We start from the raw sequence: 23,222 nt of genomic DNA on the forward strand, positions 1-23,222 counted from the left end.
AGAATATTTTGAACATCCTCGGAACATTTTGAAAACATAATGCCAAATGGATCAACTGACACACAGACAAAACATTTAAGGAGGGCAAAGCATATGTGATCCATTGAACAAATATACTTACCAACACAATCCTCACTGGAGATTTGTTCATCATTAGTTTTCAAAGATACATCTGCTGCAGCCTTGTCCAAGGAATCAACGAGAAACTTGCTGTTCTGTTCGAGTAATACTTCTTTCAATTTGCTGTAAGGTCGGCATGTTGCATCTTTGTGCTTTAAAATATTCAACAACTTTTCAATCTTGTCTTCTTCAACCGGCTCTACAATTATACGTTGCTGGTCCTCAGGTTGTAAAACATCTCCTTCAATGAGCTTATCCAGGAATCTGTTCGTTATGACCAACTTGTCAATAAGCTCAGGCCAGCATTTGAGAATCACCCCCCACTCATTTTTTGGCATAGGCATAGTTGTTTGTCTTGTGTTTTACCTACAACATAAAGATAAGCCATGAAGCCAATATAAGCCATGGAGATACCTACAGTGCAACAGAAAATTCACTGCTCTCCATTTGCTACAAAAGATGTTCATCCCTTTACATAAATCTTCCCCAAATTCATCTCCTGATGCTTCTTTAATGAAAAAAATAGTGTTCAATAAAGTCTCTTTGAGCGTTTGCTCACCATCAGCTCAGGGCCCTTGTCCCCTCTACACGTAGCCCAGACAGCGAATGGGACTTCTCCCACAAAGCACTGCCTTGTCAAACCCACCCAGAACTTTTGGAGAATGTGAAGAGTCCCAAACACTGCAGCTTTCTGCACTACCTAGATTGTCAGAAGGGCTGGTAGAAAAGGTGGGTCAACAGATTGGCAGGTACCAAACCTAAGGCACCGAGAACAATGGGGAGTCGGGCAACTTGGTATTTGGGATGCAAGCGTGGCATTTCGAAAGCGAGCCCCGCATATTTGCCATGTTTTTCCTGAATCTTGTCAATCACATTATTGTCAAAAGGGACAGAAAATTAAAAAATATAAATGATTTCATTGGATTTATCAAAAAGGACGAGATCCGGTTTGTTGGCCTGGATACGTCTGAGGCTGTATACAGGCCTATTCCAAATAATTTTTGTATTTATCATTTTCCATGACGGCCTCAACATATTCCGGGTCGTACCATGGATGGACATCTGTGTCAAAACGACAAGCATGGCGAAGACGGTAATGAAAGGATCGAGCTACTCCATCGTGTTGCTTAAGATACCGTGTTTGTGCCAAAGCGGGGCATCCACTGACAATGTGTTGGACAGTCTCATTAAATTCATTGCATAATCTACATTATATATTTACGTTTGATGCAAAATCACACATTGACGGTTTCGAGTGGGACGTGACTGGTTCTGAGCAACAAACAGAAAGTATTCTGTTTCACTTTTCAGGCCAGTCGACTTCTTCAGGGTTGCTCATCTTTTCAACACACTGCACATAGACTCGATGCAGTGGTCGTTCAGATAGCCTCTCCTTGAAAAACTGAGTCTGGGCCGATTTGATATGGCACTTCAGTTGGATATACACTCATTTCTGTACCGTCCAGCAGTACAGAACCATCAACAAAATCAACACTTACATTGAGGTTATGTCCCTCATCCTTGGCTCGTTTAAGAAAACTGTGGAATGCCTTGTTTTCATCATGAGTCTTGAGATGCTTCACAAGATCATCAGACAAATAAATGTGTGTAAAAGTGCACAATACAATTCTCATAAAGAGCCTCTATGTTAATCAAACCACGCCCTCCACATGATTGGTAAATATAAGAGATTGAGGGAAGAGGGAGGGTAGTGGGATCTGTTGTCTGCCATGATTCTTTGTGTGAGGGTGTCAATACCTTGAATTTCCTCATTTCGTCCAATCAACAACATCAAAAGAATATGAAAGGACAGGTACAGCATAGGTATTTGGGGCTTTAACCTTATTGCGAGCATTCAGCTCTGAACACCCGATTTTCTTTTACTCTACATTTGTACTCTGCCCAAAATTTTTCCTTGATATTGGCATTCTGGAGTTGGTTACTAACCTGCATCCCTAGGTACGCACTGGCCTGACCTTCCACAAGATGGTCAAAAACTCCTTCCCCAAGTTAACTGACTGATCCTCCCTCTTCTATCTTGCAACGTTTCAAATGAAGAATGTTGCATTTGTCGAGTCCAAAGGAGATGCCGATATCATCTTGTTCCCTCTACATGCAGCCCAGACAGCGAATGGGACTTCTCCCAGGAAGCGCTGCCTTGTCGTACTCACTGAGAACTTTTCTGAAAATGTGACTCCCCAACACTACCGCATTACCCAAATTGTCAGAAGGGCCGTATTTCTGGTAGCAAACCCGGATACTCTCCCAATGTCAGTCAACAGATTGAAATGTACCAAACTAAAGACACTCTGCTATTTTATATACACATATAAAAAAGTTAAGCACACCCCTATTTCTGAACCATGACAAATGGCAAACGTCATGGCATGGGATGACTGACCACAGGAGCTGGGCGATACCAATGTCATCGGATAGAACAAACATTTGACAACAAATAAAGAAGATATTGGTGAGTTGTGATTGAAATTTACTGACAAAAATATCATGGTAACGACAGTGTGATGATACCCCAAATTCCGACCAATGGCATAACAAGACATTCCTGCGTTATGCATGCTGTTTATTTGCCATCTTGTGGCGTTTGATAATCGCCTTCGTGTCATTGTCACACAATGTCATGGAATAACTGTTTAAAACCGAGCTTAAGGAAGCAATTTTAACGTTTGGATATACTGTTTTTAGAGATACTCGAGGGTAGCATGCTGCACGGGCATATCATGCATGGTACGTGAGCTTTTGTCACGCATGACTGATTACATCATCTCGAGAAAACATAATTTTTCCTGTAATTATATCTTTCATGACTGTTACAAATATTGGGACCAAACAATAATGAAATATGTTAGGGTGTGCTTAACCTTTTTTTTGCATATATTTTCAACTGGGATGGAAAATCCCAGAATGTAGTCTCCAGTGGCTTCAGGTATAATGTCAACAAAAGCAGCCACTTAACAATACTTCATGTCAGCATTTTCCGTGTCACATTGCGAATACATTTACAGAAAAATATTTCTCAATTTTCAACAATGAGTGAGTGAGTGTTGTTTTACGCCGCTTTTAGCACTATTCCAGCAATATCGTGACGGGGGATACCAGAAATGGGCTTCACAAATCGTACCAATGTCGGGAATCAAACCCGGGTCTTCGGCGTGACGAGCGAACGCTTTAACCACTAGGCTACCCGACCCCCCCTTTCCACAATGAGTGTAGTATGTAATAACCCTTGAAGATCCGGGGTAGAATACATCTTCGGCAACCCATGCTTGCCGTAAAAGCTTGCGACTATGCTTGTCATTAGAGGCGGCTAACGGGATCGGGTGGTCGGGCTCGCTGACTTTGCTGATGCATGTCATCGTATCCCAATTGCTAGGCACGAGGATTGTCTGGTCCAGACTTGTTTATTTACAGACTGCCGTCATATAGCTGGAATATTGCTGCGTGCGGCGTTAACAACAAACAAACAAACAAAAACGTTTGTAATAGTGCATTTAACAATGTTATATGCAATACTTTATTCAATAATGTATGAAGTATTGTAAGTAATATTTTTGAATAAGGTAGTATGTAAAATTATATTTAGTAATGTAGCAGGAACTATGGTATGCACTTGTGAAGTATGCAATATTGTATGAAATAATGTAGTATGTAATAATGTATATAACAATATTGTATGTAATAATGTAACATTGCATGTACTAATGAACGTAATATTGCATGTAATAATGTTGTATGTAGTTTTGTATGCAGTAATAAAGTATGTAATATTTAATGTAACAGTGTAGTATGTCAGTCAAACTGCATGTGATGCAGTAAATAACATTGCATGTAATGTTGTATATAATACTGTGTGACAATGTAGATAATATTTATGTTATAATGAATGTTTTATTGTATGTAGTTAACTCATATGATGATAATATTGTATGCAGAATGCAACAATTTGGTATGCAATAATGTAAATAAAAATTTTGCATGTAAATGTTATCCAGTAGGTAGTGAGAAATATTGTATGTGCCAAGTAGGTATGCAATATTGTATGTCACGATATAATATATAATAGTGCATGTTCTAATGTGGTATGTAATACTATCTATGATAATGTAGCATGAAATATTGTATGTCATAATGTTGTATTCAATATTGTATGTAATAATCTGGCATGTATTATTGTTGTGTATTGTTTCATGTAGCAATGTAGGAAATATTACATATATTAAAGGGGCACTGATCTAACGCCATTCCCCGGACTGGTTGTTGCCTTTGTTATTGTTTTTTCCCCCGTGAGTACCCGGATGATACGCAACGCAACTGAGCGTGACCAGAGACTGGGCTACCGTCTGCAAGGACAGCTAAATAAACTTGGAGGCAGTATTTGTTTTACGCATTTTTGCATAAACTCTGATTGGTTAACTGTGATCTATAAAGATTCGACTAAGGGCGTATGTTGAATAATTTCTTCAACAGACAAAAAGAACGGCGGAGCTCATCGGAAGTCGTCATTTGGAAATACCCCAGATGGTTATAGTTTAATACTAAAAAAAGTATCCATGCAGTGAAAGCATTTTCGGATTTCGGATTGTGTAATGCGATTACTACTACCTTGTTGTCATACACGTTTTCTCGTATAACCCTACACTTGTGTATTTGTCGTCATTCACTTGATGCTCAATTAATGAATTTATTACAGGTACAATTAGTGGTAGCACCACTTAGATTACCTGACAAAGGTTCTCATTTGACATTTATTGTGTCTGGGGTAAATATTCAATCTAAATCCAGGTTTGAAGTGAGGTTATGTAATATGGACGTGGCAGCCCAGCAAGAGATGAATGATCAGTTAATTTACTTTTTTTTGTAAATTAACGGATCGTTCCTAGTCATCAAAGGATTAACAGAAAATACGTTGATTGATTAATCACTGTTATCTTGCACAGTGGATATGTCAAAAGTGAGTGTTTACATGTCTAGGTTTACTAAAACAAAGGGAATACACTCATATCATGGCGTGAAGTGCCGATGTAAAAACAACATACAATTTGTTTAAAGGGTTAACTGATAATACGTTGATTGGTTGCTCATTGTTATCAAACTCAATGGATTTTTTAGGAACCGTCGACGTAATGAAAATAGTTGTCAACTGGCCTTTCTCAGCCGACCCTTGAGACTTGACACCCGAAACGATATATATCTTTTAGAATATTTGATAGTTACAGAGACACGTGACATCGAATAAGTTATTTTGTATAGCTGCAGACGAGTGGGATATTATTCCTTTGTGTGGATATTCACAGATACATTCCTCGAATAAGGAAGCTGCCTAATTTATACACATAAATTTGGTAAGTTGTAATTATGGTATTTGCATTTTGTTTTCCTTCATTTGAACCGATTCGTTCTTGTTTTTCTACGACTTGGTTGGGAAATTCTTCAATGCGCGATAGACGTTGTTTTCACAGGTCATTTCCAATGTAAGCGTGTATAGATTACCGTCAATTTTTAAAATGTGACTCTCTCAGGCAATTTTTAAAATGTGTAAATATTTCAGTCATTTTGACTAAAAAATCTGTCCAGATTGATTAAGACGATCAAAAGGGCCTACAAACATCACAACAGATTATTATGTAGGATTAGAAGCCAAACAACATAGAAATGTACTTTTCAACATAACATTTTCAGTCTCTTGGTGATGACATCAAACATCAAAATGTTTGGAATTCGTTATCATAATATAATACAGATGGAAATGTTTTTCAGTCACTTTGTAAAATAACTGAATATTTAGACGTTTAATAAATATGTTACACATTTTGACAGTAAAAAAATATACACACTATAAAAAAAGCAATGCTCAGGTGAAATATTTACTTTTTTGTGTTGCAAGTCAAAATAGTGTAAACGAAAATCGAAAAATTACCAAGCAAGTGACTTATCCAAACTTCGTCACCATTACCGATGCTACCCACAAAGATGCCTACATTTCCTTAGTATCTCGAAAACTGTATTTCATTTTGTTGATCAATGTGACCATACACTCTCATTACTACCGGTATCCATAAAAGTGACTAATGCGCTTACGAATGGCGCAACAGAGGTCGCGAGCTAGTCTAGATTTCTGCTCTACATCCGGGTACTCACTGGGAAAAAACAATAACAAAGGCAACAACCAGTCCCGGGGAATTGCGTTAGATCAGTGCCCCTTTAATGCTGCATGAAATATTGTATGTGGTAATACACACACACCCCGTTCGAAACTTTGCATAGTAATTATTTCGTTTTAAATGAAAATCGTCCGGGAACCTAGGTTTTCGGATATTAGAAGTCCGTAGAAGCGGGGCATGACTGTATTCTGTGACTTCGAATATTATGCGCAGAAAAAATCACACCGTACCCCTTCAGCGAAGTCCGGCAAACGAACGGGTGATGAGAAACTTCGTCACTACAAATTCGAAATTTGAGATAAAATTTGTTCAGCTAGATATTGTTTTATATCCAGGGATTAAGATTACCTTCTGCATTTTCTCGTAAACTAAGTCGGACACAGCAATCAGCTGTACACAGTACTACACACGTTTTCTTAGAATCTACCGGTGATTCGGTCAAGACACACCCAATTATATAACTTTACAGGATTTTAAAATGCACGGATCGGCAAAAATTGTATCTGAAACTATTTTTTATCATGAATAATATATTCCAATATCTTGGTAATTTAGATGCAGCTTTCACTAAACATATTTAAAATAATAATAACCCTAAGCGAAGCAGCTGATCGCTATTGCCGAATATTATTTTTTACATGGAACCAGTCTGACCAGTCACCGTCAAGGCTCCCGTGCACGTGATCGCGAGAATTACGTGTTGACATAGAATCGTCCAACAAAAACAAATATGACTTTTAACGAATCAAAGTAAGGCATTTATGATATATGTATCCATTCTCTGTCAACTAAAGTTATTTCAAGGCGTCAATAGCGGTAATCTGACCGTGGTTGCTGTTAATAGCGGTGAGTTGTGCGAAAACATACGATTTCGCCGAAATTAATTAAAACAATATTAAAAGGAATTTTGAATAAAATGAATGAAATAAGTTACAAACATAAGTCCAGATATACAAAGAACACTTTTTATAACCAGACAGTGTAATTACATGAATAATTTGCGAACTTCAGTATGGATTGTTTGGAAAAAAGTGCGCACTATTCTCAAGAAAATACGGTAATTTAAGGCTTACTGATGAATTTACGCCAATTTGACTCTGAATTGGTCCAAATAAGCGCTCACCCTTTGTCTTTCTTTAAGCGCCCTGGGTATGTAATATTGCATTTAATGTATAACACACCCCCCCCCCCCCCCCCCCCCCACACACACACACACATATATATATTGCACGAAATAATTTGGTAAACAATATTGTAGTGTGCAACAGTGTATGTAATGCAATGCTGCATGTGGCAACTTATGTCTATTAATGAACTTAGGTCTTGAGGCTTGTCAACATATTGACTGAATCTTTGCAGGTCTAACATTCATAAGACCAAACCTGAATGATGCATCAGCATTTTCATGATTGGTTAACTTTGAACGCCTCTTTGTTCATCATTCATGTTTATGACAACACATGAAGAACTGAACACTGCTTAATATTTCTCAATCTATGGAGCATCAGAGTAGAAGATTGTAATGAGATCAGATAATACATCAAGAATTGTTGAGATTATATTTTTGGTGCGCCATATGTATATGAAAATGTTGGTACACAACCTTCCGACCCAAATGTGAAAGGCATGCAGGGTCCTTTAGACCTCTAGAAGACATAGAATGTCATTATTTATTTACTCAGTTTCCATATTGAGATGTAAAACGCTTAGCTGAATCATCAATGTATATCAAGTGACTTTTAGTAATCATTTCCACCATGCACAAACAGGAATTGTTGCCTACTCTTACCTAAATCAATGAGTAGGGTTTGAAAGTGGCTTGTGGCTCGTGTACCTTCTCGTATGTTCACAGGTCCTCGTCGCATGTCTTGATTACTTCTGTGCGGCGTTAGTCAACAAACACTTTCTTTTTCATATAAATTATCTGGCGTTGGCGTTTTATATTGATGCATCACAGTTCACATTGTTTTAACTTATTTCTTGCTGACATTTATTCAGAAATAAGTTCGCCTCACTACGGAGGCTTAATTATTTAGTAAAATAGACGTCATTGGTCTGGCCATCCATTCCACATTACTGGGTGGGATAAATCTGAGTTTAATACTTTATCCATTACGCAATGTATCAGATGTCTCAACAACCCGCCAGTTAACCTAGAAATCATTTGATAAGTGGACCAAACAAAACGCGCTTCCGGGTTTAACGTCAGCCATTTTGCCCGTAAGCGGCTGAGTGAACATTTCTCTATTAGAGTCATTAAACAGAATGTTATTGTTAAAACTAACCAACACTACTTGTAATTACCCTGTATGGTGTAAACCCATGTTTTCAGGCAGTATATTCACGTGTTACTAGCCTATAGTCTATGTTGTGTTGACTTCCTAGTTTAATCCACACATCACTTCACTTTTCATATTACTTATATATAATCATTTGTGAAATAATTGAAACTGATAATGTTAACATGCTGAAGGTAATGTAGTAAGTCAGACCGGAAAAGACATTTGTCTGTTGCAATTTGGATAGCCTGTGACTCGCCTGAAAATAAAATAGTCTTAAATCATTTCCTTGGACATTCCCTCAGTTGTTTGGCAAATATTCCATGTCATTCTATGACAATTTTTACTCCCACCAGGGCTACGTGTCATAGTATTCCTGGTATTGGACGTGAAACCACTGTGACTCATACTTTCTGTTTAAGATTAACGACTAGAAATGTCGACATGGTGGTTACTTTATCCATACCGTTCTTACCGGTTTAGCTATAAACTCCAACACATGTCCAACTCCAAATTGTTGTTTTCCTTCCGAACTGTATTCACTGCCTACATCAAACGCACGCCGTATAAGTCTTATGGTAAACAAATAATCGCCAAATGCAGACTAGGCCAGGTGGGTCCCGCCATTGTGGTTGTTGCACAAGTGGATTCAAGTTATCTCGATAAGGCGTCACCACATTATGAGGGATGGTATAGCAATGTAAACCCACGTGACAGGCGTGAAGAGCCATCACCCGTGATCAGACCAACAGTGGTTCCTGGGTAACCAATTAACAGATTTTGAGATATCGCAGTTTCTATGGACAAGGGCACACAGGTGAAATCTGTGCATTATAAAAAAAATATATTGCTGAATAGATGGGTATGTGCTCTTGATACAACACATCTCGCTTTGAGGGGTCGTATAATAAACATTTTGTATAGTTTTCTTTTGAAGGGTGTGTACCTTGGGTATTCGGTATATCATCTAGATTATGTCAAAGGCATCCAGGAACACAGGCCAATAAATGGCGAATAACATAAATAAATTATGAATAAAATAAACAAACGATGAACAATGAATTAAGTATCCGCCGAAGATGTTGTTCTACTGAATATTTCTTGAACTGACAACACAAGTCTGTCTGCAGGCCTACAAAATTATATTCTCCACCAGACTTTAAGCCCCAGCATGAAGCCCCAGAATTCCAAGCGTTTGTCAGGCTTTCAGCATATCATACAGGATATAGTGCAGGCTTCATCCGTGACCTCATTAAACACACCTACAGCCATTATTAGCCCTTGCAATAATTGCGATAAAAGCAAACTACATTATTTACGTCTCTATCGTGAAACCATCTCATTGCGGGACATGGTTAGGGAAGATCATTCCTCTCATAGTCCATAGTCTTCATGAGTATGCTGAGCAGAGCGTTAAATTAATGCACCAACTTAAATTTAAGATCAAATCTTATTCTCCAAATCTATAATAGTAAAGAGGATTATATTATGCCAATCAGATGCAACCGTTCTAAAGCGAATCTGCAACTTTTTCAATCTTCTCGGCCTTCAACGGCACTATACGGATAGATTTACTAATGATTGGTGTAGGAATATGGTACCACCGTCAAAATAATAATTTTCGTTACGTGACGTAAAAGTCAGGCTGTAAATTATCGATAACATAGCGTCAAATTATTTATATCCATTCTGAACTGCCCAATTACCTTCGTTTTCGAGAGTGGGCACGGGTGGCCCAGTCGTCTAAGGCGCCGCGATTCGCTGTGCAGAGTTGCGTTCCTTGGGCACGCCAGAAACCTATGATTGTGGGTTCGAATCCCGGTTCGCCACGATTGTTTCTAGGTTTGTCAGCACCATACCCGTGCTCGTGGGTTTCACCGAAGTGATAAACGTCTGAGACCTGCATCACTTCGGGCTTTCCTCCCACATTAAGCTGACACGCCGCAATATAACTGGAATACTGTTAAAAGCGGCGTTAAACCCAACTCACTCACTCACTCGTTTTCGAGAGAATCAGAAGGCAAGTATGCTCTGAAGGCTTTGCTCGCTCCTACCGATACTTTATAAGCCTTCATACTAATTAAGTAACTTCACCTGACATGGCCTACAACGAGAGGTTTGGCAGAGAAGGGTATCGACCTGGAGTAACAGAGTAAGTGAGTGACTGAGTATGGCCAAATGTCAAAGATGTTTATTGTACAAAGGCCTACGGCCAATATATACTCAACAACAAAAGTTCCGGTGACACCAATATTTTAAGTAAAGTTTGGTTTTTCAATATTGTAGTACTTGTATGGAATCAAGTCACAAAAACGCAACTGCTACAGAAAAGCATGCATTCCATGCAAAAGTTGACTTTTATGCAAGCCCCATGCATTTCACTACCCAAGAATGGGTATAAAAACATGTGCGTTAACGGGATTCCATATGCATTGTTTCGCATCGTGCTGACAACAACCACTCAAAAAAACAAGAAAATTACGCAATTATTCAACATTTACAAAATGCCACGCCTGTCCGAAAATGAGTGTCTGCGAGCCATTGGTATGCTTGAAGCAGGATCGAGTCAACCTGGTGTTGGAAGACAATTTAACGTCAACAGAAACAGCATTTGGTGTTTTTGGAAACGTTGGCAACAGATGAATGCAGTCAGAGACCATCCTCGGAGTGGCAGGCCACGCGTAACCAACTGGATTCGAACAACACACCTACGAAATCGATTCCAGCCAGCAACAGTGACTGCAAGAAGCATCCCTGGCCTTCGACGAATATCTTCACAAACCGTACGTCGCCGCCTCAGATGTGCAGGGATTGTCGCCAGAAGACCCTCCAGACGTCCCACTTTGACAAGAAACCACCGTCAAGCACGTCTACCGTGGTGCAGACAGCGTCCACGCTCGACGGCCTTGCAGTGGGGACAAGTTCTATTCACTGACGAGTCTCGTTTTCACCTCAGCCACAGCGATGGACGGATTCGAGTGTACCGACGTCGAGGTGAACGTTACGTCAATCTTTGTGTCATGGAAGAAGACCGGTTCAGGGGCGGCAGCGTTATGCTATGGGGTGGGATTACAGCAAGACAGAGGACCCGTTTGAGGGAAAACTCAATGGACAGCGCTACCGCGAAGAGATCATTGGTCCTGTTGTTCTACCGTTTTTGCATCGTCATGGCCCAGGCATTACCTTTCAACATGACAACGCCCGGCCTCATATTACTCGACTTGTTCAGGAGTCTCTTCAACAAAACAACGTGAATGTCATCCCCTGGCCTGCTCGCTCCCCTGATCTCTCACCCATCGAGCACATGTGGGATGAAATGGATCGGCGTCTTCGGCGTCAACCACGTGTTCCGCAGACACTCCAGAAACTTCAAAACATGCTCCTGTAGATATGGACACATATCCCAAAGGACTTTGTGCGACGCCACACGCTTTTTTTAAATGAAATCACGCATTTTCTGAAGACAGTATGGCAAATTAAACACTTAAATTTGAACACTTACAGGAGTCTTTTATCCGTTGCAAACCGTAATTGATTTGTGGCAAGACACCGTTACAATCTCCACAGAAAAATAAGAGTGAGTGAGTGAGTTGGATTTTACGCACCTTTTAGCAATATTATAGTTATAGCAATAACTATCAAGGCGGGGAAGAAAAAGAAGAATATGATGATAAATTTCGCCCTTTCTGCATGCTTACCTGAAGGAGTTAAAGATGAATTAGATTAGTGTAGGGCAGAAATAATTATAGATCCTTGTAATACAGTTACTGCGCGAGATAAAGTTGTTAGTAGACATTGTATAATTTGTCAGCAAACATACGCCTGTAAATAGCAAAATACTAATTGCCCATATTTTATACTTTAAACTTTATTATACATGATCATGTTTTGTAAATCTAACTTCGCCATTTTATCGATGTAGAGAACGTATTTGATAGCACTTCGCAACATAGTATATCAAAACATATTCATGTACATGATTTTGGATAGATGGCTATTTTTCATTATGTTGACTGTAGGTTAGGTCCTGTCTGTTCAGGAAGGTTCGGGTTGCAGTATTGAATTACATCTAAATGTAAGCACTACACTACATTCAAAACGGCTATGACAAAATACATCTTAAATCATCTTCATAAGGATATGTTTCTTAGTAAGCCTACGGGGGCACGGGTGGCCGAGTCGTCTAAGGCGCCGCGATTTTGCCGTGCAGAGTTGCGTCCCTTGGAATACTATGACCCCCAAGCTCCTTTCCAGCGCGTGACACCTTCGTTACACTCTCGGTAACATCGCTGCCACCAGTGTGGGCGCGGCCATTTCAAGAATCTTGAAATTTGCCCTCCAACCCCATATGTAGTAACGTTTATACTTTTGTTTATGTCTCTGGGAATGCCATCATATTTCAATTTGAAAAGGTTTACGACTGACCATGTTTTCCAGATGAATTCACTTTGTTGTTTTGATAATCAGATTGGTTCGAGATTGCAGACTAACGGAAAATCAACCAACTTCTCCCTTACATTCTTACTATATCAATAACACGATAGTTTTAATGAAACAGAAATTCAAATTGACAAACGAAGAAAGTAATTTAGCAGCGATAAGTGTATTCGGCGTCACGACAGTCGTCACTTGTTTGTAAACATAACGGTCTTCCGGTTGCGAGTTCAACTCCAAGCATGGTTGTGGCCACCTATTCACAGTGGGGAGTTTTGACTGGTGGCAGCGATAGTATAGAGAGCTCCGGGAACGTACTATCGCTGTGAGGAGCTTGACTATGACCCAAGCTCCTCACAGCGATAGTACGTTCCCGTGAGGAGCTTGACTATGACCCAAGCTCCTCACAGCGATAGTACGTTCCCGGAGCTCTCTATACTATCGCTGCCACCAATCAAAACTCCCCACTGTGAATAGGTGGCCACAACCATGCTTGGAGTTGAACTCGCAACCGGAAGACCGTTATGTTTACAAACAAGTGACGACTGTCGTGACGCCGAATACACTTATCGCTGCTAAATTACTTTCTTCGTTTGTCAATTTGAATTTCTGTTTCATTAAAACTATCGTGTTATTGATATGGTAAGAATGTAAGGGAGAAGTTGGTTGATTTTCCGTTAGTCTGCAATCTCGAACCAATCTGATTATCAAAACAACAAAGTAAATTCATCTGGAAAACATGGTCAGTCGTAAACTTTTTCAAATTGAAATATTATGGCTTTCCCAAAGACATAAACAAAGGTATAAACGTTACTACATATGGGGTTGGAGGGCAAATTTCAAGATTCTTGAAATGGCCGCACCCACACTGGTGGCTGTGATGTTACCGAGAGTGTAACGAAGGTGTCACGCGCTGGGAAGGAGCTTGACTATGATCCAAGCTCCTCACAGCGATAGTACGTTCCCGGAGCTCTCTATACTATCGCTGCCACCAGTCAAAACTCCCCACTGTGAAAAGGTGGCCACAACCATGCTTGGAGTTGAACTCGCAACCGAATGACCGTTATGTTTACAAACAAGTGACGACTGTCGAGACGCCGAATACACTTATGGCTGCTAAATTACTTTCTTCGTTTGTCAATTTGAATTTCTGTTTCATTAAAACTATCGTGTTATTGATAATGTAAGGGATAAGTTGGATGATTTTCCGTTAGTCTGCAATCCCGAACCAATCTAATTATCAAAACAACGAAGTAAATTCATCTGGAAAACATGGTCCGTCGTAAACCTTTTCAAATTGAAATATGATGGCATTCCCAAAGACATAAACTAAAGCATAAACGTTACTACATATGGGGTTGGAGGGCAAATTTCAAGATACTGGTGGCAGCGATGTTACCGAGAGTGTAACGAAGGTGTCACGCGCTGGGAAGGAGCTTGACTATGATCGTGGGTTTGCCCCGATTATGTTTCTAGGTTTGTCAGCACCATACCCGTCCTCGTGGGTTTCACCGAAGTGGAAAACGTCATCACTTCATCAGACCTGCATCGCTTCGGGCTTCGGTTAAAAGCGACTCCACTCACTCACTCACTCACTCACTCACTCACAAGCCTACGTGTGTTCCATTCCCTGGGAGCAGAATCAAAACGGGTGTTAATTCTGCAAAACTGACATTCACCCATCCTCGAAAGTCCAGTGTATTATTTCTCTATTCTGCGGCAAGCGACAGTAAATTCGAAGAGTGTCGTTAGTAAAATGTGAGTGAATATCCTTTGAAGATGTTTGTTGACATGAAAATAAAATGATTTCATTAGAACATGTATAATTTTACCGCGCACTAGTCGTACATCGCCGTAAACAAGTGAAAACAGGAAATCTGTTTGTCCATGGTATCCCCTGTTGACATTATTGGTTTGCAGATAACACAGTGAAACGATTGCTATTCCTGTTCCGTACTCAACGTGATGTAGGCTCAGTCGTCAACCTTTTGATACCAAGATCGACTAAAAAAAGAGTTCACTTAGATCTAGCACTTTTAAATTTACCGCCATAGAATCTCATTTAAGGGAGCAGCTGATTTAGACAAATGTTGTTTGATATCTGTACACGCTATTCTTAAGACATTAAGGGTGAAATGCGTATGACTATTTAAACATTATATTTTCGATATTACTTTTCACAATTGTTGCTCTGTTCGTCTGTAGGATATGAAAATAGTGTATTGTCATTAACTTCACAACGAGTACTCTGTGGCCTCGGTTTCAAAACAAAATGGCCGCGCCCTTGAATTGACATGCGACACAAACATTTTGAAACAAGTTTTGTTTGGAAATGTTAAGGAATTCAAAATGAAATACATCTTTCAGTCTCTGTGTCCATTATGTAGAACATTCATATCATGGTCTGTGAGGAAGACAATATTTGAAAGGTGCGAATAAATAATCAACGATATTTCAATGTTCACTGAATATAGTTCAGCATGCACATATCGATACACTGACAGTGATACATGGGACATTAACCATCGTCGTATGGTGTCTCAGTAGTAATCGACAATATGTACAAATAATATTTCTTCATCTCAGTTTTAGAAAATGTCTAGATCTAAATATATAGGATAGCAGTTCCAAAGAGATTTCGGAACAACATATTTTGATTGTTGTGTTTGGCCATTAGAGGCAAGATTTTCAGGATTTAAAGTTGAGCTATAATTTGGTGAACACCACAATGTGTTCAAATGGGTGTGGTAGTGCGTTGTTGCCATAGCAGAATTAATCTTGCCTGATAATATTCTGTCCAGATATCACAATGTATCGATTCAGCTGAAATAATGCAAACAATTACTTGAGAATCTACAAGAGGTTAGACCCAGGAAGATCTGGGGTAGTTCATAGAATAGGTCTTTAGCTACCTATGCTTGCCGTAAAAGGCGACTATGCTTGTCGTAAGAGGCTACAAATGGTATCAGGTGGTCAGGCTCGCTGACTTAGTTGATGCATGTCATCGTATCACAGCTGCATGGATTGATGCTCATGATGTCAATCACAGGAATGTCTGGTCCAGACTTGATTAAATACAGACCGCCGTCATATAGATGGAATATTGCTGAGTGTGGTGTTAAACAACAAATAAACAAACAAACTGCAAGAAGTTATAATAAAACTGAATACACAAGTAGTCTTAAAATTATAGTCGGGCAGGTGGGGGAAATTTGATGCTGCCCGACAGAAAAGTTACCAGCAAAGCACCTTTCCCCCAAATTGCTGAGTTCGTCCAGATTTTCTCAACTATATTAATCCAAAGCTTAAGGTGTTCATTTTCATTTTCATTACCATAAACTTGGAAATAACACAATTCTGATTGGTCATTTGGAGGGTTCAAATCACAATAACTGCCACTAATTGATTTGATGGCTTCATCATTGTGAAAGCTAATATTTACGGAAAAATACTTATTCTGCAGTCGTTGTCATTTGACATGTTTAAATAATGATATCTGCAACTATAGATAACAATTAATTTCAGTGTTGGGGTTACTGATATAGTCAATGGACGGGTGGCATTACATTTTGTGTCCCCATGTGTGACATTGTAATCGTGACATGTTTTTGAACTAAACTTTACAAGGCTTCCTTAATTTTTATGCCGACATTCAGTTCCAAATTCAGTATAGTATAGTTAAATCTACAAGTAACCCAGCTCTACGTTGCAAACACAGGATGTTTATCTCCGAAATATACACTTCCCATGGTTATGCTACTTTGTACATGCGTTTATTTGTAATTATGTGTGTGATTATATATTGATGGAATGAATGGTTAAACAATGGAATAAAGTATCTGATGTTAAATTATATTTTACAATTACAAGTTACAACTATTTACCAGGTCATTAATCTTCATGGTGTTGCCGATCAAGAATTGATTCTAAGATAAGAATAATACAGTAAACTACAGTTATAACTAAACTTAAAGGAACCACTAATTTTGGTTCGTTATGGCTGTAGTTGTATGCATATATACAACAAACACACAGCAGAAGGACTGGACCACAAAACAGTTCATTATATCTGTCAGTTTCTTATAAACGTGTTCGTTGTGAATTTAGTTTACTGTAAATACTTTGTTATCATGAATGAAATTTGTATACCATCATGTTGTAGATATTGATACAGAAATAGAATCACATATGAATATGAATATTGACAGAATGAGAAAATGACTTTCATAATTTGCCCTGATCACGTTATCCTTGGTGATACCTATATGTAAGCAGCACAGACAAGAAAGAACGTTCTGAATAACGTCTTGACTCCCTTAACATGACACGTGGTTGCCATAACCGTGTAGAGTTGCATTACTACCAGCAGCAGTAGAAGTGAAGGGGTATCCCAGCTTCCTTTAGGATTTCAGCTTTTGTATTGACTCCCTAATTTTAGTTTAACCTTTGTCAACAGGGTTATGTCATTGTTAACTTTGTACAACATGATTTTGTGAATCCCAAGAATTGCCTCAGTTATGATTTTCAGTTTGTCAGCATACAACTTGAAGATGTTTGTGACCTGCATCACATTAGTCCGATATACCCGGTAACTAAATACTGTTCAAAGCAGCGTGAGTCCTAATTCATTCATGAAAGCATCACCTGAAGTCCTTGATGTCGACCTTCATGTTGGTTCAGGGGCGGTTGGGTAGCCTAGTGGTTAAAGCGTTCGCTTGTCACGCTGAAGACCCAGGTTCGATTCCCGACGTGGGTACAATGTGTGAAGCCCATTTCTGGTGTCCCCCCACCGTGATATTGCTGGAATATTGCTAAAAGCGGCCTAAAACCATACTCACTCACTCACTCACTCACTCACTCACTCACTCACTCACTCACTCACTCACTCACTCATATTTCAATTTGAAAAGGTTTACGACTGACCTCACTCACTCACTCATGTTGGTTCACAGGTCACCTCGAGGGGTTCGATGGTATTCCAACGAAAAGATCACAAAGAAAGTAAGTATTGACCTTGAAGGTCACTCTTTGGGAATTAGGTGGCTCAGACGTCTGGCATTTCTAATTTCAGTCATGGGAAATCAAAGCATTCAAACTATGGACTGTAACAGCACCTGTCACGTCATGGTTGTGTCAACTGTTGAGGCCACTTTAAAGAGATAGTACATGGACGGTTCTGTGTGTTTTTAAATAATGCATGCAATAATTTCAGTGTGTGATGGCCGTCACATGCACCTGATTCAATTCTAAAACCCAAAGAAAAGAGCCCTGCACACTGAAGCCGACAATCTGAATCACTTTTGGCTCACCAGCAAACTCACATGCCTTGATATAACAATCAAGGTCACTCACTCATGTGAGTCTTGTTAGTGGGTGGGCACCAGTGGTGTTGGGTGCCACAATTAATTGGACCCGATTTTGTTTTTTGGTATGTCTGCACATTAAACATGCTTGTGGGTTTCACGGAAGTGGTAAACATCCGAGACCTCCATCACTTTGTTCTTCCTCCCACAGTAAGCTGACATGCTGTGATATAACTGGAAAAGTGTTTTAAGTGGTGTTAAGACTCACTCACTCAACTCACTCACTCGTTAATAGGCATTTGACCAAACGGTTTATGTTCACCTGGTTCCAGAGTGGAGAAGAGTTCCATGGTGATAGAGCTGTTTCTGGTGATGCATGGAATGCAAACACCCTTTTATCATTTTTTTGTATTTTGTACCATATTGTATTTTGCACGTTTTACAGAAACATTGTTATCTGTATGATATTGTATGCAGAATCATCAACATTGAACTGTCTTGACTTCTGCAGACAAAGTTGGAGCTTTCAAACTTTCCTGCAGAAAATATCCGGAACTTCAGCATCATCGCCCATGTGGATCATGGAAAGAGTACTCTGGCAGATCGTCTACTGGAGATCACAGGTAGGTAGATCAAGGGAAGAGAACTCTGGCAGATCGTCTACTGGAGATCACAGGTAGGTGGATCATGGGAAGAGAACTCTGGCAGATCGTCTACTGGAGATCACAGGTAGGTGGATCATGGGAAGAGAACTCTGGCAGATCGTCTACTGGAGATCACAGGTAGGTGGATCATGGGAAGAGAACTCTGGCAGATCGTCTACTGGAGATCACAGGTAGGTAGATCAAGGGGAGAGAACTCTGTCTACTGGTGATCACAGGTAGGTGGATCAAGGGAAGAGAACTCTGTCTACTGGAGATCACAGGTAGGTGCATGCTCCTTCCCAGCGCGTGACACCTTCGTTACACTCTCGGTAACATCACTGCCACCAGTGTGGGCGCGGCCATTTCAAGAATCTTGAAATTTGCCCTCCAACCCCATATGTAGTAACGTTTATACTTTTGTTTATGTCTTTGGGAATGCCATTATATTTCAATTTTGTAAACCTTTTCAAAATGAAATATCATGGCATTCCCAAAGACATCAACAAAAATATAAACGTTACTATATTTGGGGTTAGAAGGCAAATTTCAAGATTCTTGTAATGGCCGCGCCCACCCTGGTGGCAGCGATGTTACCGAGAGTGTAACGAAGGTGTCACGCGCTGGGAAGGAGCTTGAGGTAGGTGGATCAAGGGGAGAGAACTATGTCTTCTGGAGATCACAGGTAGGTGGATCAAGGGGAGTGAACTCGGGCAGATCGTTTTTTGGAGATCACAAGTAGGTGGATCAAGTGGAGAGAACTGTCAGACTGTCTACTGGGGATCACAGGTAGGTTTACCAAAGAGAGAGAACTCTGTCTAGTGGAGATCACAGGTAGGTGGATCAAGGGGAGAGAACTCTGTCCAGTGGAGATCACATGTAACTTGAGTAGTTCCACTAGCTGTCGGTGAGAGAGGCAGTACCGAGATGAGGACTCTGGGAGGAATGATGGAGGTACCTACACACAAGTGCCTCGCTATATACTCCTTTTCACTCACACCAAAGACCTTGGTTTGATTCCAGACATTGGTATAATGTGTGAAGCCCATTTCTGGTGTCCCCTGCCGTGATATTGCTGCAATATTGCTAAAAGCCGTGTGAAACCACTCTCACTCACTCACTCACTGCTTGTCACAAACAAGTGAATCCTTGGTAATTTCATGCATAAAAACCTAGATCATTATGTATATATATTCTCGTTATCATGCATAATTCAGCACTGTTTCATCACCTCGTTGTCAGGATGGGGGGTAGCTGTGATCAGTATCTGTGATTTGTGACAGGTGTGATACCGAAGACTGGCAGCAACAAGCAGGTGCTTGATCGACTGCAGGTGGAGCGAGAGCGTGGCATCACTGTCAAGGCCCAGACAGCATCACTTTTCTACCAGCTTCATGGAGTCACGTACCTGCTTAACCTCATAGACACACCGGTCAGATGATTTTACATACTTGTAATCAGCCTAAAACAGCAGTGTCCAATTTATGGGTCCTGTTTATTTTAAGATTCTCTGCTGTAGTATTTTGAGCTCGCTAGCTGGAGTGTGACTGATCAAGAAGATGTGATATCTATACATACCATGTTGATAAGACACCAAATATATGTGATGCCCGTTGGAGAGTGTCTGTGTTACAGGGTGTCTGTGTTACAGGGTGTCTGTGTTACAGGGTTTCTGTGTTACAGGGTGTCTGTGTTACAGGTTGTCTGTGTTACAGGGTGTCTGTGTTACAGGGTGTCTGTGTTACAGGTTGTCTGTGTTACAGGGTGTCTGTGTTACAGAGTTTCTGTGTTACAGGGTGTCTGTCTGTTACAGGGTGTCTGTGTTACTGGTTACAGGGTGTCTGTCTGTGTTACAGGGTGTCTGTGTTACTGGTTACAGCGTGTCTCTGTGTTACAGGGTGTCTGTGTTACTGGTTACAGTGTGTCTGCCTGTGTTACAGGGTGTCTGTCTGTGTTACAGGGCCATGTGGACTTCAACTACGAGGTGTCCCGCTCCCTTGGGGCATGTCAGGGGGTCGTGCTTCTGGTCGATGCCAATCAGGTATGCCTTGTTTCCACTGGAGTGCAATCATCAAATTGATGTGAGCTGATGGCTGCTTTTGGTGTCTGCTCTGAGTGCATGCTCTTGATGCCGACACTTTATGCCTACTCTTGGTGCCTACTCTTGGTGCCTACTCCTGGTGCCAACTCTATGACTCATTTCAGTCAGCCTATATATGGTGGTCATATTGCTGACTTAAGTCTAGAAAAGCTCTAACAGAATGTTACTTAATAGCCCTGTGAACATCAGTTGTGGCTAAATCTCTGCTGAAATACTCGATGATATTTCTCCTCTGAATGAAGGGTGTGCAGGCACAGACCATGGCCAACTTCTACCTGGCGTTTGAGTCGAACATGGTGATTCTACCGGTGCTGAACAAAGTCGACTTGAAGGGGGCCCAGCCGGAGATGGTCATGCAGCAGCTGCACAACCTGTTTGACATCCCCCCCGCCGACGTGCTGCAGGTCAGTGCCAGCGTGTGCAACAACCTTTTTGACATCCCCCCCTCCTCAAATGTGTGCAACCTTTTTGACATCCCCCCTCCGATGTGCTGCAGGTCAGTGCCAGCGTGTGCAACAACCTGTTTGACATTCCCCCCTCTCAAATGTGTGCAACCTGTTTGACATCCCCCCTCCGATGTGCTGCAGGTCAGTGCCAGCGTGTGCAACAACCTGTTTGACATTCCCCCCTCCTCAAATGTGTGCAACCTTTTTGACATCCCCCCTCCGATGTGCTGCAGGTCAGTGCCAGCGTGTGCAACAACCTTTTTGACATCCCCCCCTCCTCAAATGTGTGCAACCTTTTTGACATCCCCCCTCCGATGTGCTGCAGGTCAGTGCCAGCGTGTGCAACAACCTGTTTGACATTCCCCCCTCTCAAATGTGTGCAACCTGTTTGACATCCCCCCCCGCCGATGTGCTGCAGGTCAGTGCCAGCGTGTGCAACAACCTGTTTGACATTCCCCCCTCCTCAAATGTGTGCAACCTTTTTGACATCCCCCCTCTCACATGCTCCAGGTCATTGCCATTTCAGCACACACACCTAAAACACCATCACCTCATCACCAGTATATACGTGTTGCAGAATATATGTGTGTGAGATGTGTGTTGCAGTTTTTATGTGTGTGAGATGTGTGTTGCAGTATATATGTGTGTGAGATGTGTGTTGCAGTTTTTATGTGTGTGAGATGTGTGTTGCAGTATATATGTGTGTGAGATGTGTGTTGCAGTATATATGTGTTAGATGTTGTTGCAGTATAAGTGTCTGAGATTGTGTTGCAGTATACGTGTCTGTGTTGCAGATCTCGGCTAAGCTGGGAACGGGCATCGAGCAGCTACTCCAAGAGGTCATACTTCGGATTCCTCCGTAGGTAACCATGGCAACTGTGTATAACATGGAATGTTCTGAAGCTCATGTGCTGCATATTGGATATGATGTTTTCATGATGATTTAGTCATCATTTTCTGTGTGGAGATGTGTCCCTAAGTTTTGCTGTGCTGAGTTTGTTCCTAAGTCTTGCTGTGCCGAGTTGCGTCCCTAAGTCTTGCTGTGACAAGTTACGTCCCTAAGTCTTGCTGTGACAAGTTACGTCCCTAAGTCTTGCTGTGCCGAGTTGGTCCCTAAGTTTTGCTGTGCAGAGTTGGTCCCTAAGTTTTGCTGTGCAGAGTTGCATCCCTAAATGTTGCCATAATCCCAGGTTAAACCTGTATATTATCCTTCATATGTCAGCAGGGCGGTCGGGTAGCCTAGTGGTTAAAGCGTTCGCTCGTCACGCCGAAAACCTCGGGTTCTATTCCCGACAGGGGTACAATGTGTGAACCCATTAAGGTGTCCCCCGCCTTGATATCGCTGGAATATTGCTAAAAGCGGCGTTAAACCATACTCACTCACTCACTCATATGTCACCAATGTGGTAAACGTCGACAACCTGTGTCCCCTTTCTTCCTTCATCATGAAACTATTAATGTTACTTGCAGCCCATCAGGTGACCCTCACCAACCACTAAAAGCGTTGCTGTTTGACTCGTGGTATGACCAGTACAAGGGTGTGATAGCCCACATGGCAGTCTGTGACGGACACATCAAGAGAGGTGAGTTGTAGTCATTGTACTATGTGATGTATCGTAATATTACATTAAGTAATACGTTACCACTGTTATACCGAGGCTGTTGTCTCCCACAACTGCTGCTATAGCGAAATCTACCACAGAGATCTCAATTACCTCA

General features: G+C 40.9%; 2 protein-coding genes across 4 annotated transcripts in view; one reads left to right on the plus strand and one right to left on the minus strand.

Moving 5' to 3' along the window:
- The window catches only part of LOC139449672 (sterile alpha motif domain-containing protein 9-like), a 28,177-nt gene extending 18,963 nt beyond the window's left edge, over window positions 1-9,214 (minus strand). The window contains exons 1-2 of the mRNA XM_071231158.1: window positions 9,054-9,214; window positions 122-486 (exon numbers count right to left, since the gene is read on the minus strand). Coding sequence (XP_071087259.1) covers window positions 122-464 — 343 coding nt within the window. The 5' untranslated portion in view covers window positions 465-486; window positions 9,054-9,214. The remainder of the gene's footprint in view (window positions 1-121; window positions 487-9,053) is intronic.
- A 6,080-nt stretch (window positions 9,215-15,294) lies between these two features.
- LOC139450188 (translation factor Guf1, mitochondrial-like) overlaps window positions 15,295-23,222 on the plus strand; it is a 33,519-nt gene continuing 25,591 nt past the window's right edge. Inside the window, exons 1-8 of one of the 3 annotated variants that reach the window (XM_071231862.1) lie at window positions 15,295-15,441; window positions 17,965-18,013; window positions 18,827-18,938; window positions 20,240-20,388; window positions 20,917-20,997; window positions 21,300-21,461; window positions 22,298-22,362; window positions 22,974-23,086. In XM_071231862.1, coding sequence (XP_071087963.1) covers window positions 15,362-15,441; window positions 17,965-18,013; window positions 18,827-18,938; window positions 20,240-20,388; window positions 20,917-20,997; window positions 21,300-21,461; window positions 22,298-22,362; window positions 22,974-23,086 — 811 coding nt within the window. In that variant the 5' untranslated portion in view covers window positions 15,295-15,361. Of the gene's footprint in view, window positions 15,442-17,964; window positions 18,014-18,826; window positions 18,939-19,137; window positions 19,151-19,228; window positions 19,241-20,239; window positions 20,389-20,916; window positions 20,998-21,299; window positions 21,462-22,297; window positions 22,363-22,973; window positions 23,087-23,222 lie in introns of those variants that run through there. The other 2 variants (XM_071231863.1, XM_071231864.1) reach the window with 2 other exon arrangements.

Source organism: Haliotis cracherodii, unplaced genomic scaffold (genome assembly GCF_022045235.1).
Source record: "Haliotis cracherodii isolate W230 unplaced genomic scaffold, xgHalCrac1.p SCAF_8, whole genome shotgun sequence".
Lineage (NCBI taxonomy): Eukaryota > Metazoa > Mollusca > Gastropoda > Lepetellida > Haliotidae > Haliotis > Haliotis cracherodii.